The 19,143-nt window shown below is 56.0% G+C and overlaps 1 protein-coding gene across 6 annotated transcripts; it reads right to left on the bottom strand.

Annotated features, from left to right (window-relative positions):
* Positions 1–2,023: 2,023 nt before the first annotated feature.
* Positions 2,024–18,690, bottom strand: INSRR (insulin receptor related receptor). 6 transcript variants are annotated; one of them, XM_032463995.1, is made up of 22 exons: positions 18,578–18,690; positions 17,548–17,707; positions 13,591–14,142; positions 11,924–12,227; positions 11,687–11,829; positions 11,317–11,461; positions 10,221–10,435; positions 9,813–9,939; positions 8,196–8,434; positions 7,816–7,983; positions 7,536–7,731; positions 7,290–7,331; positions 6,992–7,212; positions 6,623–6,759; positions 6,371–6,533; positions 6,068–6,173; positions 4,943–5,402; positions 4,339–4,449; positions 4,046–4,205; positions 3,612–3,741; positions 3,349–3,483; positions 2,024–3,096 (listed from the first exon to the last, which is right to left on the bottom strand). In XM_032463995.1, the coding sequence occupies exons 2-22, from the start codon at positions 17,630–17,632 to the stop codon at positions 2,853–2,855; spliced, it is 4,083 nt and encodes a 1,360-aa protein (XP_032319886.1). In that variant the 5' UTR covers positions 17,633–17,707; positions 18,578–18,690; the 3' UTR covers positions 2,024–2,852. The 6 variants fall into 6 exon arrangements, with proteins under 6 accessions (XP_032319886.1, XP_032319885.1, XP_032319884.1 ...); XM_032463994.1 differs by having other exon boundaries at positions 18,490–18,602; XM_032463993.1 differs by lacking the exon at positions 18,578–18,690 and adding an exon at positions 18,044–18,162.
* Positions 18,691–19,143: the final 453 nt, after the last annotated feature.

Genomic DNA, 19,143 nt, shown 5'->3' with positions numbered 1-19,143 from the left:
GCTGTGAGCACCCAGATTGGTCCTGCCTCCACAGAGGCCTGGCCCAGTGGCACAGCTCACCTGACCTCCAACCATATCAACCGTCCTGCCCCAGGCCTCTGGGCCTCTCACCATGAAGGACTCCAACGTCCCACTCCACAAAGATGCATCAGATGATCCTGAGCTTGGTGTGGGTGGAACATGAGACCCACAGCCTCCAGCGTCCCTTCGTCCATCTGGGGGACTTGTCAAGAGGACATAACATTTCTAAGGGGATGGATGGTAAACATGTAATTCTTTTATGCTAATCTGTCTCCACTCCATTCCCTTCCCTTCCTAGCCAGCTGCAGATTATTTTTTCCAGAGTTCTGTCTGAATCTGGAGGAGAGGAAAAAAATCAAGAAGGGTGTTTCTGAACTCTCTTTTAGTCACTGCATTCATCCTTCTGGCTCTGGGGTAGTTGCCCATCACTCTCCCTCCCCAGGGCCAACCTATTTTCTGTCTCTAGCTGTCCCTGAGAGAGGAGATACTTCTCACCCCAAAGCTTCCCCGTGTAGTTGGAAAGTCCCCTCTGAAGTCTAACCCCATCTTTCTTGCTATCATGTTAAATCCACTTCTATTCTAGGACATGGATGGCAGTAGAGTTTGTCTTCTCGTCTCTATAGCCTTCTCCAAAAAGATCTTTTGGCCAGTCACCACCTGCTCATCTTTGGAGGTGAAGCACAGACAGCATTTTTGGAAGCCCTCTTTTCTTCGACTCCCAATCCTTTCCTCAAGCCCCTCCACATCCAGATGCCTGGCACTTTCTAAGCATGCAGCATCCTGCCCTTTGAAGTTTAGGGTGCATGGGTGGTGGGGAGACGACTTGACCTCAGTGCTGCCCGCTGGGCCAGTGAAAAGGCAGGTGTGCCTGTGTGCTCTGTGCAAGTGTGCAGGTCTCAGATCAAGGGCTTTTGTGTGGAGTTTCTACTCCCTTGTACTCACTGGCAGCCTGAGACAGGCAACACATGGAGGAGAGACCAACCTCCCGTCTTTTCTCCCTAAGCTGTGGTTCCACTGGCAACCATTAGGGGTCACTGTTGCCTTAAGCACCAATGACAGGCAGGGCAGAGATGCGGTGGGGCAGGTGGTCTTTGCTGCCCACCCTGACCCTGTCGGGATAGTGTGTATGAGCTGCAATTGTTATTGCAGAGATGGCCTTACACAGATTCATGCCCACTGCACTCCGGTCCTGTGTTAAGGAGCAGTGATTTTCAGGACAGCTGCCAGAATGAGCAAGCATGCTTAGAAGTACAAACCTCCCCTGACCCCCTGTGTGGGGCAGCATGGGAGTTCTGGCCCTGATGACTAGGATGAAGCAAACGCTGGTATAGGATGCTAAAAAGCCTTTGAGACAGGCCCAGCCCCTTCTGCTGCCACCCCCTTCATCAAGGTTTCAAGTCATTCATCTGCAGCTCCTCCCCTTCAAATGCCCTGATGGCACTGGCATAGGAGTCTGGAAACAGACTCCCATGTGCTCCTTCAACATGCCTTCAGGGCATCTCTGCTTGCGGGATGGAATAACAGTAGGGAGCCAGACACATAGACTCTACTCTGATTCATGCCCCCTGCTTTGGCTGGGGGGCATCCAGCGGGGACTGGTGATGTCATTGGAGCCCTTCCCCCACCCCCATGTTCTGCCCACTTCAAGTCTGTTCTGCAATACCCCAGGAAACGTCTGCCCAGTGGAAACATTGAAGGATGACCTAAAGACGAGGTGTGGGGGACGGGTTGGTGAGGCTGAGAGACCAGATACAAAGGTTCCCCGCCGGGCTCAACCACTTCTGGCCGCCTGAGCAGCCGATAATAGAAGGATTGTCCAGCTTCACTGCCATGGCAACCCTGGCTGCTCAGGTCCTCATGGAGGTGGTGTTTGACAGCAGTGTATTAATCCTATATCACTGCCTCAGGGTCACCACCTCAAGTCCCCAAGGAGGGAGGGAGGAAGTTCATCCAGTGTTAACACCATATAGATGGAGAGATAATGGGCTGCTAGGGACCAGGGTACAAACAGACCTCGGCCTTTATTGTGCCTTCTTCAGTCTTCCCATGAGACGCAGGGGGTGGGGGGCAGGGGGGAGGGCAGGGAGGAAGCAAGGCTCTTAAAGCCTTAATAATCCAAGGGTAGGAGAGAGATTGAGGGGAAGGGACTGGAAGAAGAGGTGAGTCTGCACCGAGGGATGGCCCTGGAGAAGAGGACGGAGAGCACCAAGCTTGGGGGTCCCTGGGTGTGGCAAAGGAGAGGAAGGGGTTGGGGCAGGCCTACAGGCCAGGCTGGGAACCCACTCACCCAGGTCCCTGGGTTCTCCCTTCAGCCCCTGCTGCACGGGGCAGTGGGGAAGAGGTGAAATGCAGCACTAAGAGTGGTCACGTGGACACCCACCCCCAGCATCCCAAACAACAGCAGAGAGGGTTCCAGGCCTGATTCTGTTTGCTCATCTGGTTTCAAGTGTGTTGCTGGTCCCAGATGTCCACAGGAGCCCCAGAGCTGAGGGCAGAGTTTCCCACACTCTCTTCCTAGTCTGAGCAGGCTCTCACTCGGAGGGCAGAACGTCTGGTCCATAGTCTGATCGCCACTCCTCCAGCTGTGGCCTTGTTTACTTTGTTGTGGAGAACTCAGATTCCTGAGAAAATCTTTCCTACCATGACTCTGCTCTGGTCTCCCATCGCCCCCAATCTTTCCTGCTCCTGCTCTCTGCATCCCCCTCGGCCACCCCCTGCCCCATCTCAGCACGGGGTGGGAGTGTGAATGCCTCAACATCCCACGGCTGCAAAGGTCAAGTCCCTTCCTCTCTGCCCGTGGGAGGCCAGTCAGTCAAGGAGTGGGCTGCCCCTCAGTGCCCTGGACCCCCGTTCAGGGGGCTGAAGTCTGAGGAAACCCCTTTTGGGGTTGGCGGGGAGTCGGGCTCTGCATCTGTGGGCAGCAGGGAAGCCCGGGCCCCTCGGCACTGCGGGCTGTGATAGAAGGAAAGGAGGCGGAAGGAGGGCCGCAGCTCCTCCTGTATGCTGTCCAGGATGTGGGTGAAGGTTGGGCGCAGGCGTGGGTTCTGCTGCCAGCAGCGGTGCATCAGCTCCTGCCTGGTGAGGGTGGGGGACAGCGTCAGAGGGTGCACACCTCCTGCCTCCTGCACTGAAAGGGTCCATCAGTGTGAGTTGGGGAGTGGGTCACAGGAGACTAAATGGAGGTTGGAGTGGGAATTTAGAGTTGGAGGGCTCAGAGCTGGGGATCACTGTAAATAAAAGCATCAGAGGAGAGGGAACAGAATCACCGGGGGCGGGGCAGGTGTAGGCAGGGCAGGGGTGAGGAAGCCCTAGACTTCAGTGACTCACAGCTGAATGGGACAGCTCTTCTGCTCCTCTAGGACCCCGCCATCCATGACGAACTTGAGAACCTGCTCATTGGATAGTCCCTGGTAGGGTTGTTCGGCCAGGGTCACAATCTCCCAGAGCACCACGCCAAAGGACCTGGAGGACACCGAGGAGGGCCTGAGTCCAGCAACTTTCATGCTGCGCAGCACTAGGGAGTGCACCCAGGCCTCTCCCAAGACCCTGCCACCACATCCCCTGAGCCCTCTGCCCCAGCCAGGTCCCACCAGACATCCGAGTGGGTGGTGAAGATTCCATCTTTGAGGGACTCGGGGGCCATCCAGCGCACGGGCAGCAGCCCCTTCCCGCCCTTGCGGTAATAGTCTGTCTCATATACGTCTCGAGTCATCCCGAAGTCTGGAAAGTGAAGGTGGACGGAGTTTGGGGCAGCAGAGCCACATGCCAGGTCCTGCCCCAGGAATACCTCTCCCAACCCTCTCCACCTCCATAGTCTCCAAGAATCCTGGAAAGTGAGGGCTCAAAGGACCTCAGGGATCGTCCCATTCAAGTCCTTCTGCCCTCAGATGAGGAGACTGGGATCCAGTGTGGGTGGGGGGGCTATCAGGGACAGAGCTATGGGCCAGGACTGGGTCTCCTTGTGCCTAGCTTAGGGGCAGTTGCTCTATTCAGGCTGCCCCCACCCTCCTGGCACCCTCTGTACCACCGATCTTAACGGTGAAGTCCTGGGACACCATGCAGTTTCGGGCTGCAAGGTCTCTGTGCACAAACTTGTTGGCAGCGAGGTACGCCATGCCATCCGCAATCTCACCAGCCATCTGGATCATATCTCCCAGTGCTGGCCGTGGGAGCCCAGGGTTGTTCTAGAGCAAGAGAGGGGGCTGATGAAGAAGGGGTCTTGAGGCTGGACTCCTGCCCAGGGGATCACCCCCACGACTGTGCCCAAATCTTCTCTAACTCCCCAGCCGCTTGACCCTGGGTCTTCCTGGTCCCCACCTCTGCCTCGGGCCGCAAAGATCGAAGATGGCTCTTGAGGTCTCCTCGGGTCATTAACTCCATGATGACCAGAGTTGGCTGGCCCTGAGACACCACACCCAGGAGACGTACCTGGGATGGACAAAGAGCCTGGTTGCAGGTCCACCTAGCTCCCCTTGACCCACCCGGCCAAAACCTTGTCCTGCTGTGACCACAACCTTGACCCAGACACCAACCTTCCTAACTCCAATCATAACCACAACCCTAGCTTGATCTAACAATGACCCTGGCCTTAACCCGTGACATTGATTGTATCTATCGTCCCAATCTTCATGATTGGCTCAACTTTGACCTTGATCCCAGTCGTGATCCTAGTAATGATCTGAACACTCAATATTGACCCTCAGCCATGGCTGATCTCAGCCCTAGCCATGATTCTACCATGGCCTTATCATGACCCTGTTTTGACTTTAACCCCAACTATGACCTTTACCCCAATTAGGATCCTAACCACAGTTCCAACGCTGACCTTGATGGTGCCCTGACCTTATCACTGACCTCACCCTTCTTACCACATGACTTTCACCCTAACTTGACCCTGACAATGTCCTTGACCTTCCCTTACCACATGGTGACACTTGAATGCCTTCATCACAGAGGCTTCCTTGAGGAACTCAATGCGTTCTCGTGGGCTGGCCAGCTCATTCACGGTCTTCAGGGCCACGGGCGTGGACTCCTCTCCAACCTCAAGTCCTTGTGCCAGCCCCTCGTATACCATCCCGAAAGAGCCCTGGCCTAGTTCTCGGATTATGGAGATCTGCTCCCGAGGAACCTCCCACTCGTCAGGGATGTACACTGAGAGGAGGTGGGGGTCACAAGGCAAGCATACGGCTCTCTGCCACACCTCCCCCACTCCTCTTCTGAAGGGTTTAAGTACCAAGGCTGCCTTCTCCAAGATGGTCTGGAAATCTGCCTCTTCTCCCCTCCCGTCTCTCTGTCCCACACCACCTGTCCAGCCACCCCCAGACCTACTATGAGAGGCATTGAAGTACTCTGGATTCACAGAGGCATACAGGGTACTGTTTCTGCAATGAGAGGTGAAGGGGTCAGGCCGGAAGTGTCCTCAGGAAGGAAGGAGCAATGTCAGAAGACAAGGAAGAGGGGCAACGCAAGGAGGAGGGAAGTTACTGACCATACACCTAGCCTGATCAGGGAGACCCCTGGGGAATCCCAAGCACTTTCTAAACTAGTCTTGGTCCTAGCCCTGGGATCTGGGGTCTGACAGGGTGGATATAGGGAGGACAGGGGTAGAGGAGCTCGCATCTCCTCAGCTGGGCCTCAGAACCCAGCTAATTGAACTCTTGCCCCCAGTTCCCTCTTGCAGTCAGCTCCAGGGAGATCTGACATCAAGAATCCCAGGACACATCCTGACATCTCCTGCCTCTTCCCCTGCTATGATAGGACCAGTTTCGTTAGTTCTCAAGCCAAGAGTGTCTGGTGTGCCCAAACTGAGGGGTTTCCCAGGATGTGGGACTTTTGCTCCTAAAATCAGGAAAGTCCCAGGCAAACATGGACTAGTTGGTTACCCTAACTGAAAGGTATGTCTCCTCCACGCTGCCCCCAGGGGAAGAGTTACTGCTTCTAAGGAAGTCCTTTCCATTGTCTCACCAACTACACTCTGATTGCACTGACCTTATGATGAGGGCTCAGGGACAGGAAGGGGTTGGGAACCAGTGGGACTTGTCATCACCTCTTCTTGCCATAGAAGAAACCGAGGGCAGCAAGAATGATGAGCAGCATGAGTCCCACGGGGGTGACAGTGAGAAGGATGTGCAGTCCCCCGGAATCTTCCTCCTCTGATGGCCAGAGGGCAGCAGAGGGTCAGATCAAAGATGGAGAAGTCAGAGGGTAGAGGACACTTCTCTTTCCACAATGGGAGACGAGGATGAGGGAGGTATAGGGGAGGGGCTGTGGTTTCCACAATGGGAGATGTGGCCGGGGACTCAGGTGAGGCTGTTTGGGAGCACAGGTCTTGGACAGAGGCTCTGCATACCTGGGCCAGGGACGTAGAAAGCGACACTGTCTGTCCAGGAGCCGTTACCAGCCAGTGAGGTTGCCCGAACTCTGGCAGAGTAGTTTCCAGGAGGCAGCAGGGCCAGGTGGACGCCCCCAAACTTGGCATATCGCAAGCGGGACACACACAGCACTGTGGCCTCCTGAGGGCAACACAGAACAGCTGGCTGGGAAGAGGATGGAGGCACAGATTGGGGCCAAGCTAGGCTAGGGTGTCTCCTGGGGTACCTACCTCTCCCAAGCGGCGGTACTTTATTTCATACTTAAGGATGAGTCCATTGGGGTCTGGCGGCTCAAGCCAGCGCAGGAGGACACTACTCTTGCTGGCTGCCTCCCAGGCTACCTTCCCAGGGATACCATCGGCCTCTCCTGCAGGAGTGGGAACCAGGCAGCTTGGTCACAAGTACTTCCTCTCACCTTCATGTTCAAGCCCAAAGGGGTTAAACTGGGAGGTTTGGGGAAACTCTGGGATTGGGGGACTGGGAGAACGAGCAGAGCCAGGCCTGAGGTTATCGGGAGGTCAGACTTGCTAGTTGGAGCACTAATTGGATAGGGTCCTTGGGGTCGGTGTAGGGTGGGTAGAGCTGAGGGGATCACCTACTGTGGGGCATGGTGCGCGCAAAGACGAAGGTGGCAGCGCTGCAGCCCACGGTGTGCGCTGCGTGGTTGCAGGCATGGATGTCGATCCGGTATTCCGTGAAGTGGCGCAGGCCCCTAAGCACCGCTCGCTCCCGGGGAACTTTATCCTCCTGGATCTCAAAATCTGAGCTGTTCCCCTCAAGTCGTAGGGCCCCTGCTGCCCGGCGGTACCTCCCTGAGTCCCTAAGGAGGGAGCAAGTCAGAGCCATGGCGCCGCCCGGGGAGCCGCGCCCCTCAGTTCCTGCTCCGTCCCTGCTCACCTTTGAGGGCTCTTATTGATGGACGTTACCTTCCAAGGGGACCTGGGGAGACCAGGGAAGTCCCGGTCAGGCCCGCCCGGAACGCGCCCTTATGTCCTGTGCAACGGCTCACCACCTCCAAACCCACTCGCCACCCAGGCCCCGCCCACAAACCCCCTACCCGCTCAACAAGACCCGCCCCCACAGACCCCGCCCACCAGCTCTCCTCCCCCACACCCCTCCTGGCTTGCCTGCGGGGAGACGCACTTGGGGATGGTGATGGCGTTGTGTAGAAAGTTTTCAAATTTCTTCTGGAACGAGGCCTCCTGAGCCTCCAGCGGTGGCAGGACCTGCCCAGGAGGTGGGTGTTGGCAAGAGCAGCAGCCAGGCTCCTTGTCGGCCTCGAGTTCCCCGTCTTCGCGGTCGAAGCGGGGGTCATTGTTGCTGGTGGGTAGCCGCAAGCCTGCCGCGGGAAAGAAGTAGTTACGACTGACAGCGCCCACGGCCCAGCCCCAACCCGTCCCACCCGCGCCTCCTCCTTGCGCACCGCGGTGGCAGTAGTCATTGATGTAGAGGTCGCTGTCCTCTGCCAGACGTTGCCACAGCACCAGGTAGTAGGTGATGTTGCCGTTGCGCTGGGTGGGTGGCTTCCAGCGCACCAGCAGGTGGGAGGATGAGTTGGACGTGGAGATGACATCCTGGGGCACCGTAGGGGCTGGGGGTGTGAGTAGGGTACAACTGAGGAGCCGCAGATCCCCCTTTCAAATATTGTCTGGTAATGGGTCCCTCTCTCTGAGATCTGGCCTTTCAGCCTCTACAGGCCAGGTTTTCAGTGACCCAGATTCTTTATTTCTGGTGCTTGAGTTCCCCCATTCTCACTAGGACCCAAGCATCTAGCTCCCACCCCCTTCAAAGGCTTTAGCCTACCTGCAGGCAGGGTTTGGAGGTAGATGATGGGGCTCTGGGCTCCTTGGTGGGGGCTGTCCTCCGCAGTGGTCAGTGTGATGGCCCGCACAAACACTGCGTACTGTGTCCAGGGCTTGAGGGGGGCTAGGGTCACCCCTGGTTCCTGGGTGCGGCTTAGGGGCAGCTCCACATCCAGCAGGTTCCAGCTCTGGGTCCCACAGGCATCTGGACCTACGTGCTCTGTGGCATTCTGGAATGGGCTGAACATCCCACCCCTGGAGATGAGGGGCAGCCCAGCCCCAACCTGTCTCTAGCAACCCTCCCTCCTCTCTGAATCACTCCAAGACTGTCATTGTCATTTTTCTTTCGGTATGCACGAGGGCATTCAGAAGTCTGTGTGGGTCTGCCCTTTGGGGCAGGTGCCTTGAGGGCATGACACACTCTGAGAGGGTCTGCTCAGAGCTGGAATTGAGCCAGGATTCACAGTATGTATCTCTAAGGAGCACAGCCACAGCTGTACTGCCAGGCAGATGTTAGAGGAGTTTCCTGAAGTTCAGACCTCTAAGATTCTCTGCCCTTTGAGCCCAAAGGCAGCTGTATATAGTTGTACAGAACTGTGAGCTGCATGAGCCCAGGGGCAGTGGAGGAGGAAGGGATTTAACTGCAGTCCGTATTTGTGCTCCCTCAACATGTGGTCCATGGACCAGAAGATTCAGCATTACCTGGCAGCTTGTTAGAAATGCAGGTTCATGGGCCCTGCTCAAGACTAACGGAACAAGAATCTGTGAGGGGTGGGGCCCAGAAGTCTGTATTTAGCAAACTCTCCAGCCCCTCATGGTAGAGACCTTCACCTTCCACTGAGGCCTAGGAGAACCTTGGCCATTTGAAAAGGGAGGGCCATTGACTTCCCTCCCTTCCTCCCAGGCCAGGCCCTGTGCTAGTGGGCGACTAAGATCTCTCAATGTTAATTCACAGGAAATGATTCCAAGGCAGGTGGCTCCCATCGTCTGTCTATCATGAAGGGTAATTCTCAATCCTGTCCTCCCAGTCTGCCCTCCCAAATCTCTCTCCTCTAAGGATTTCTGTTTTTGATCCCTAGCCGTGCTTTTGGAGAAGTCCTTCCCGTGGCCTAATCACTATCCCTTCTGCTATGGTCAGTACACTCTCTCCAAAGAAAAGAGCATTGGTCCTTTGCTGTCTCTGCTCTCTCCCTTCTTCAGGCTTTAATGAAATGCTGGCAAAGATGTGCATAAAACTGGCCAAATTAGTGGATACCTCCCAAACCGCTGCTGGGGCAGGAGCGTGTGGTCAGTACAAAACATTAGCATAGTGAATTGAAGTTTAATTATCCAAGCCTTCCCAGCAGGGTGCCTCTCCTAGGCTCTCAGAAATCCTGATTGTCCTCTCCTTGTTTCTGGGTGAGGTGAAATTGAGGCACAAGGGATGAAGGTGAGGGGAGAGCGCCAGACGTGGACCCTACAAGGGAGTGCGACGTGGGGGTCCTGGCTTGCTGGCTCTCCACATCCCAGTGACGCTCTGCCCTCACCTGCCTGCCCTTAAACAAGTTGTCCGGGTCGGGCTCTGACCCCGCCCTCGCCCTGGTCCCGCCCCCACTCTGGCCCCACCCCCGCCACTCACGACTCCTTGTAGTACACGATGAAGCTTAGTAGGTCGCGAGCCTCCAGCGGCTCGTAGCGTTCCCAGCGCAGCAAGATGCGGTTGGCCTCCGTCACGTTGGACACGAAGCGAAGGGTGCGTGTTTGGCCTGGGCAGGGCGAAGGGCAAATACCTGCTCTCGACCACGTTTGTCACCTGCTTGAACTGCTTATTCTCAAGCTCCCACCCTGACCTCAAGACATTCCACCCACAGCTTGGCCTCTAAAGAGAATTTATCACGTTGTCCCCTACAAGCGTCCCCTCCCACCCAGTGCGTGTCAGGTGTGTTTCAGCGTGCGTGTGCATCTGAGTGTTTCTTGGGGTCGAATCTGTCATTGCGAGGGTGCCCCCCTCCCCGCTTGCTCTGAGGTTGGGGGTGTCGGGCCTCACAGGCAGCTCGGTCTCCGTTGGTGCGGGGGTTGATCTCAGCCTTGTTTTGCCGTCCTTTCGTGCCAGTCACCTCCTCTAAGCGGTAGATGTGCTCCAAGCAGAGGCGTGGGTTGAAGGCGAAGTAGATCTTGCCCACAGGAATTGTGAGTCCTGCAGCCACCCAGGACCCTAGCTGCTGTAGGTTCTGGTTGTCCAGCACGTACAGAGTGTAGTTCCTGGGGGAGGCCAGGGAACCTTGCTCTGCACAGCAGGTAGGAGCAAGGGGAGGAAGGGGGTGCTTTATGGGCTCCTCCTGTAGGGGCTGCACTAGGGGCAGAGGGGAGGAGGGGCACTCAGCACACATGGGTCATTTGTACACACCCACTCTGTGCCACTGACTAGGAGTCTGCGGTCTAGCAAGTCATCCACACTTTGTGTGTTTTCCTCATCAATGAAATGGGGTCAACAGTTTTTCTGCCTCCCTCCTTCCATCATCTCACATGGACTGAGCACCTGCTATGTGCCAGGCTCTGTCCTGGCTGTAGGAACACAGGGAGGAATGGGACTCAGCCTGAGCCTGTGTCTCTCCAGTTGGAGTGGGGCACCCCTAGGGGTACATGGCATTGTGCCAGGAGACGTGAGAAACCACTTGGCTGGGTAATAATTTAAGGCATTCTGTTTATTTTGAAAAATCCTGGCTACATTAGGGGTAGGTTTTGACTGGTAGTGGCAGGAATGGGTTTCAAACCCAGGCAGTCTTGCTCTGCTGCTGAGAGAATCAGATGAGAAAAATTATAGCCAATCCAAATGGAGTTATATGTAGCCATAATTCTGTGTAGTAATATATACTGTGTTTCAGGTACTGTTTTAAGTACTTTATACATAATGACTTATGTCATATTCACAACAGTCTTAAAAAATAAGTAGTGTTATATTGATCCCATTTTACAGTTGAGAAAGCGGAGGACCATAGAAGTTAAACAACCTACCCAAAGCCACACAGCTTCTAAGTAGTAGAGCTGGTTTCAGAGCCCATGGTTTTTACCACACTTTTGGGAGTGTTGGGGAGGAGATGTGATAGAGGGAGCTGGTCAGAGCCCCGTTTCTGACCCCTTACCCATCCACCATGGTGTCTCCTCGGATTAGCTTGAGGTTCTTGAAAAATCCCAGGGACACGAGGGCAAAGGAGTGCTTGATTTTGAGGAAGCCAGTGATGGTCTCTACCAGCCCCAGGCTGTGCTGCAGCTCCAGCTCCAGGTTATCTGGGGATGAGGAAGACAGGGCTGGAGCAAGAGCAGGAAGTGATGGTTCCATAGGGTGTGGGTGGGGGGCTGATTGGGGGCCCAGGGAAGGGGACCCTCAAGGTTGAGACCCAGGGTGATGGAACATAGTTCTTTAGCTAGGCCATTCATTACAAGTGGGAATGGTGTGTCCAGGAGGAAGGGTGTGGCCAGGAGGAGAGGTGTGGCCCTGAGGAAGGTACTAACAGCCTTGGCGAAGATTGAGGATGAGGCTCCCCTCCACGTGGGTGCAGCCCACCAGATCCTGTGCTGACTGGATGGAGTCAATGGTCTTGGTGCCCACTTTGCACTCTTTGGGGCAGAGCCCCTCACACTTGTGGCAGAATATGCTAGTAGGGGCAAGCAGAGGGTGTGACATGAGCCCTGGACCAGTGTGGGCCTCCTCACTGCTCCAAGGGTGCCCCCCACCCACCCAACACTCACCTGCTACTATTACGGGTGAAGCCTGGAGGGCACTGGGCCAGGCAGCTTCCCTGGTGGATGCCAAAGGTGGAGGTACGGCCGGGCACAGAGTGCAGGCTGGCACAGCGCTCAGTCGTGACGCAGCGCCAGGACTCATGCTGGTATGTGCCTGGAGGGCAGGCCCGGTGGCAGGCGCCCTGGAAGTAGAGGTGACGGCAGGCGACGCAGGCACGGGGGTCTTCTGGCCGGCTGCAGCCTCCCAGGCATTCAGTGTGGCAGCACTCACCTCTAGCTGTGCAGGCCAGTCCACGGGGACAGGGGCATACTGTGGGCAGAGTGCTGTGTTAGACCTGACTCATGCCTCCTTGGTCCTGGCCCCACCCGCCTCTTCCTGGGATAGCCGTCTCAGTCTGCACCCAGATCCCTCCAGTTCAGATGACACTGGCTGCCCACTCTGTTTCCCTCAGACAGAGGCTCTTGAAGATAAGGACTGTGGCCCCTCTCTGGCTCCCCATTGCCCACAGTGCCTAGTCAGGGGTGTCAGAACTCAGACAGAGCAGTGACCTTGTCCATCAGTGCTGCTGCTCCCCAGCCTGCTGTCCTGTCTAGGCCTGGTGCCCAGATCTTTGCTGGGCATGGTGCCAGGGTGAACCAGCCAGCTTCTCCTGAGGAGCTAGGCCCAGGGCAACCTGGGCCTGGGAGGGTGTGGAAGGAGGAGCCGTTCCTGGTCATTTGACCCATGCCCCCGCCCATACCTCCTCCCTCTTCAGCTCTCTGCCCTGGGCAGGAGGTGGCTCCAAGCAGCTGTGGATGGGCTTGGAGCTGAGGGCCAATGGCCTGGCAACTCCGCACAGTGGCAGCTGTATGTCTGTGGGAGCAGGGGTCAACCAGGGCATGTTGACACTACACACAAGAGAGGGCATGCAGCAGCTGTGTTTACAGCCAACAGGGAGACATCGGGGAGGTGGGGCCCAGTGGATACAACAGGGATCTGGTTACTCTTCTGCCCTGATGCTGAGGCACTGGGGTCGGGGGAGCTGACCTCCAGAAGTTGCGTGGACAGACCCCCATCTTGGGGACCCCAGATCTCCTCCCAGCCTCTGAAAGGTCTTCTTCCCCTCCACTGTAACTCTCACTTCCTCCTGCATCCATCCCCTCCGTGTTCCACTCTCCTTTTTCTCCACCCCCTCCTTCTGTTTCCTCTCCATGCACCTTACTTCCTAAAGAAGATCCCATCTCGCAAATTTGTCCTCACCTGTCCAACATCTGTCGCCTCCTCCTTTCTTCTCCCACTCAGCTCCCAACCTCCCAATTTCAAGACTGCTCACCTTCTCTGGGTGGCCCTTGCTGTGGCCGCCTTTGTCAGGAACATGGAACTGCTACCATGGCCCAAGCACTGCTCTGCTGCTTTAGAGAACAGCTCACTTATCATCACAACCCTACGACTGTTTTACAGATGAGGAAACTGAGGCCCAGACAGGCTAAATGAGCATAGCCAGTAGGTAGCAGAGCTGAGATTCAAACCCAGGCCAGCTGGCTTTGTTCTTAACCGCTGCCCCATAGGATAAACGAGGATTAAAATAAACAATGCCGGCAAATTACTGACCCACAACCATTCTATGGTTACCCAGCCCCATCTGACCCTGCCCTCCCTGTGCCCCTTAGTTGTGTTCGGTGCCAGGGCCCACCTCTCTGGCAGTGGCTGGAGGTCCAGCACCTGTAGTCGGTGTGCCCACTGAAGGTGGTCCTGGCACAGGGCTCGCCGCTGGCACCCAGCACGCCGGGGCACACGTCGGCACACTCTTCGCCCAGCTTGTTGCCCACGATGTGGTTGGCGCCTGGCGAAGGCTGCAGCAGGCCCCAGTCAATAGTGGAGAGGTGGCAGAGCTCCTGGTTTTTCTCCACGCGCGCGGCCCCACGCAGCACAGCCCCCAGCGCCGGCAGCCCCACATCCCGCAGGTGTGGCATCTCGAAGATGACCAGTGCGTAGCCCAGGAAGAGGCGGGTGCCCCGGATGACTGCCAGGTTGGGGAAGAGGTCACGCAGGCTCTCCAGGCCGTAGACGCGGAAGAGCAGCAGGTAGTCGGTGACCTGAGTGAGGCGGGGGAAGCTGAGGCCACGGAAGTCTTCGCCAGTGGCCGTGAACATGAGCAGGATCTGCAGGTGGCCCTCCACCACGCTGCAGTTTTCCAGCCGCCGCAGCTCCGCCACATCTGAGCGGATGTCCAGGCTGGGGCACACTGTGGGCACAAGTGGCAGGCAACTGTCATTACAGCTTGGGCCCGGTACCCCATTCCTCCCTGGCAGCTTTGGAGGAGGGGACCACCCTGGGAGGGGACATGGAGAGGGAGCTGGGCCCTGCTGTGGGTGTGGGGCTACCTCCTCCCTGGGCCTCAGAGGCCTCACCGGCAGCTTGGAGGATCTCTACCAGATGAGCCAAAGTGGGCAAAAGTGAGCTCCTGACCTTCTCTCCCAAACCCGTATTCCCTTCTTGATTGATTGCAACTTCATTCTTGCAGACAGTCTCCAAAGCAAAAACCGTCCATGACTCCTTTCCTTCTCTCACCCCCACACCCTGTGAGTCTACCTTTAAAATATATCTGGGACCCAACTGCTCATCACCACCTTCACGGCTTTTTCATCATCATCTTCTCATGGATTTAAAACAATAGTTTCCTAAACGGTCTCTCCAATTCCACTCTGTCTGTCCCCCCTCAGTTCTATCCTCCACTCCATAGCCAGAGTAGAAACACAAAACACAAGCTGGATCATGGTCCTCCACTGTTCAAACCCCCCAGTGGCCTCTATCTCACTGATGAAAAGCCAAAGTCCTTTATACAGCCTACAGGACGTCTGCATCTCTCTGAAGTCCTCCACTTTCTCCCTCTCCTTCAGGCACACTGACCACTTCGCGGTTCCTCAAACAAACCAGCCAAGTTTCTGCTTTGGGGTCTTTGCACCTTCTGTTCCCTCTGGTTAGTACACTCTTCCCCCCTCAATGGCTTCTTCACCTCCTTTAAGTCTTTGCTCAAATGTCACCTTCTCCATGAGGACTTCTTTGACCATTCTATTTAAAATTGCAACACTCCCTACACCACTTCCTACTTAATTTTTCTCCAAATGCTAAATGCTGGCTAATATATAAACACTTATTTATTTTGTTTATTGTAAGCTCCAAGGGCAGGGATCTTTGTGTAATTCATTGCTGTATCCTTGGTGCTTGGTATAGTGCCTGGCATAAAACTGGTGCTCAATAAATATTTGATGAAAGAAGGAAAGAAAGAAAGAAAGAAAGAAAGAAAGAAAGAAAGAAAGAAAGAAAGAAAGAAAGAAAGAAAGAAAGAAAGAAAGAAAGAAAGAAAGAAAGAAAGAATTATGTGACTGTAGTCTGAGCTTCATACACTCCACTTCTCTCCCAAGCCTAAGAAAGCCAGAAGCCTGATCCTTGCATTTGTTTACTCTAGAAGGGGCATTTCATGGCTCCCCCTTGCCAAAAGATTAAGTTTAAATCCCTCAGCTGACGTTCTAGGGTTTTGACTGGACCCCACTAATTCCTCCAGCCTCAGAAGGATTCCTTGGGCCTGGTGACATCCTCACTTCTTGTCCTGAAAACCTTGGGTCAAGCCCCCCTTCCCTGACCCTCTGACCCTGAGTTAACCACTCCCCCTTCAAGCTCCACACAACTTAGTCCAGCACCCACGTCAGAACACCCAGGGGTGTTGACCCAACATTGCTCTCTATATCTCTGTCACCCGCTGCCGGGAGGGACTCTCCTGAAGCTGAGGTCCTTTTTAGTAGTCAGCATCTTCCGTTGGTGCCCAGGTCAGGGCAATACTGGGCACTCAGGAATTGTGGGTTGAATTGATGTACATCTGAATCCCAAGTCTCTCCTCCCTTGGGGACCTGGGTATGTCTGGCTTCTTCAGATCTCAGGGTCCCAGCCCCCTTCCCTTTCTTTCCCCAAGGCACCCAGGACCACTCTCCTAATGGGCAGGATACCTAGTCCCTGCACTCACTTGTCCCCAGGGATATCTTCCACAGCTCCCCACTGTGGAAGATTCGAGTCTGAATTCTTCAGCTTGCCTTCAAGTCCTGCTAACCTCTCCAGCCTCTACTCTCTCCCTTCCCACCTAGCCCTTGGGCGAACACACCACAGATATGCAGGCCCATTCCCTGATGGCTAAAATGGGCAGTGGGCAGGCAAGGCTGGCTCCCTGGGGCTTATTTTACACCTTCTTCCATTTGTCATTAATTGTCCCTGTTCTTGGCTCTGGCTCTGCCCAGCAACTCCGTGCATGCATGTGTGTGTGTGTGTGTGTGTGTGTGTGTGAGCACATGCAGGTACACATGCACATGCACAAAAGAGAGGGAGAACGAGAAAACACTTCTAGTCCCTACAGGCAAAGGCCAATCAGGCTCTGCAAGGCGGGTGGGGGTTCTCTCAGGAGCCCACATACCGCTTCCGTTGTGCCCTGGCCTCTCTAGGGCTCCCCTGATGGGAGTCACTTGGAAAACAAATCTACGATCTTCACAGGTTAACCCCTGCCTGCTTCCCCTCAGGACATGGCCCTGTGCTGAGCTGCACTGGGAATGGGACATCTGGGTCCCCTCTCCAAACACCCCCCCTCCTCCAGGGATGTGCTCTTGTCCTGACAACCGTGCTCCTGGCTGGCATCTGCTATGCCTTGTCCTGGCACAGTATGGAGGAGGGAAGGGGTGCAGGGGGGTGGGCCATGCCTTGCAGGCACTGTCTCTGTGCCTAGAACTCCTCAGGGGACCCTGTACCCCAACCCAGTCTCATCACCCCTCTGTCTGCATAGGAAGGGGAGACTCTGCCCTGCCCAAGGAAGCCCCAGTCTGAGGGCATCACAGGACCCCACAGGCAGACACGGAGTGCTGGATTCCTGAGCTTCCTCAGTCTGGCAGGGAACAGTGGGTATGGGGAAGGGGACATCTCTTAATCCTTCCCCTGTTGAATCTTCCACCTTCATTTTTTTCTCTCCTTGCCAAGCCCCCAGCACCCCCATGAGGGCCACTTAGTCTACATAATCCCACCCCCTCAAAATCCTACACATGGGAAATGTTTAGCCTGGGGATGAATAAAAGCAGCCCCCATCCCAGTGGATGGGCCCTAAAAGTGGGGGACATGGGACAGGGCCCGGAGGCAGGAGCTCAAGACCCTAGTCTAGCTTGACCTTTTAAGTTCTCTGAGCTTCAGTTTCCTGTTGGCACAATGGGTTCAGTTACTTAATGGTGCCTGGTTCTCAACTACCCTTCCCATCCTGGCCCCCTTCCCATTCAGTGACTCTAGAAATTACCTCTAAGGCTTCCCCACCCTGCCGATTTTGGTTCTCATTCAGGCTGTACTGGGATCACTGGTTCACAAGCAGGAATGGAGGACATCTACCTGTCCATCCCTCTGTTTCAAGGTCCTTCTCAATTCCCAGGGAACTGAGATGAAAACACCCCTATGTGGGAAACCAACTGCTCCTCCTGGTGGGAAGTTCTTCTGAGAGCTAACCCCAGTCAGTCTTCATGTCGCCGCAGCAGGTAAATAGAAGTGTTCTAGCTGGAAGCTCCATTTTTTGGTCTCCCAGTCCTCTGAGAGGAAGATGGGGTTCCAGGAGGCAGTGCTGGGGACTCACCCTCTGGCGTGTCCAGGCCAAATCCCAAGGAGAAGAGGATCACAAGCAGGCAGGCTACCCATGGCCACAGACTGGGCACTGTCATTATCCTGGTCCTGCCTTGTGCCCAGTCCTGGCCCTCCTCCAGATGGCTCTGGGGAAGAGAAGGGTCTGGCAGGCCCTAAGGGACACAGAGACGCAGGCTTCAGAGGGAAGGGAAAGGGTAGGGGCAGAGCGACAACGAATCCCACACAGAGATGGAAGGAGACAGAGAAAAGGAATGGAGCCAGAGAGACACAGACCATCACAGGCTGCTGGAGATAGACTTAGTGTGACTCGAGAGAGTGAGAGATGGGGACAGAGATGCAGACAGCAACAGGGAGAGACTCAGGGAAGCTTCCAGAGGGAGAAGGTCACACACGGTGCAGAGCGAAAGGCAGTGCAATAGGCCAGTCAACCCCGAGGGTGGAGCAGAAGCCCCGGGAACAGCGAGGGTGCCGGCGCGCGGGGGACTCGCCGGTGAGAGTCTCCCCGGATCCCTCCGGGCGCGCTTGGCTCCCTCGCCCCCGCTGGCCGCGCTGCTGGCCGCGCTGCTGGCCGCGGTGTCTCCCGGGTGGCACAAAGGGGCCGCGCCCAGCGCCCGCCTCCCCGCCCCAGACCAAAAGGATTGGTTTGCTGAGTGGGACCTCTCGGTTCTCTCCTCCCCTCCCGCCAAGCCAAAATATTTAGCCTGACAACTGAAGGGAAGACAGGTCTGTTGGGGAAATAAGGCCAAAATACAGGGGGATGGTAGGCCAAGAACAGAGCTCCCCCCCAACCCCGCTGTGGCTCCCTTGGGTCCCCCCTCCCCCGTCTCTGCGGACTTCTCTTAAGTGGGGCTGCATCGTTGGCCGGAGCGGCATCGAGCAGCCAGTTCCCCTGGGGAGGGACGGTTCTAGGTTCTGCCACCCGGTGACTTGACACCTGCAGGGTAACTTCTGGCAGCCGCGACCCGGTGAGCTTGAAACCTGGCGGGAATGCGAATTGTCTCTGGACTAGTCAAGCCCTTCACCTCTCGGAGCCCCTCTCAACTTCCCAGGAGGCCACCGCGTCCTCTTTCGGGCGCAAGGCTCTGTCCCAGCCAAGTCCCTTGGTTCCAAACAAAATCCTTGTGGAGAGGGCAAGAGGTCCCTGCCTCTCTCCGGTCACCTTCTTGAATTCAGGCTGCTCAGTTGGTCGGTCTGTCTGTCTCTGTCTCTGTCTTGAGGGACGGTCCGTGCAAGGTCCCTGGCGGAGAGAACTCTCCTCTCCGAAGGCTTCCTTCGCTGGCTCCTTGGGGGCCCTTTTCTGCCCTCCCGCTTCCAAGAGTCCCTCCTCCAGGACCCCCCTTCCTCCTCCTTTCCCCGATCTGAGGCCCGCGGGGTGGAGGGACTGGGATCTGTCCTCTGGAGGGTGCTGGGGACCCGAGGCTTTCTGGGTGTGCAGCCTTCTAGGATCGACGGGTCCTCAACTCCGCCCGCGGGCGGCTCCCGCGTCCGAGGAGCTAAGAGAAGATCTATTAATTTCTCCGTGCAGAAATCGATGCTCTTGTCAGAGGCACGATCGATGCCAACTCAGTCCAGCTTGGCCCTACCTGTC

Source organism: Camelus ferus, chromosome 21 (assembly GCF_009834535.1).
Source record: "Camelus ferus isolate YT-003-E chromosome 21, BCGSAC_Cfer_1.0, whole genome shotgun sequence".
Classification (NCBI taxonomy): Eukaryota; Metazoa; Chordata; class Mammalia; order Artiodactyla; family Camelidae; genus Camelus; species Camelus ferus.
This window is presented reverse-complemented; position numbering and strand designations above follow the sequence as displayed.

Bases quoted from the DNA above. Each gene is read 5' to 3' on its own strand.
- INSRR (XM_032463995.1), bottom strand. From the start codon at position 17,632: ATGACAGTGCCCAGTCTGTGGCCATGGGTAGCCTGCCTGCTTGTGATC. The intron at 10,436-11,316 runs GTAAGGGGTCAG...GGCCTCCCCCAG, and splicing joins GGAGACACCATGGTGGATGG to GAACTACACTCTGTACGTGC. The intron at 6,760-6,991 runs GTAGGTGATCCC...CCACTCCTGCAG, and splicing joins TGCGCGCACCATGCCCCACA to GAGAGGCCGATGGTATCCCT.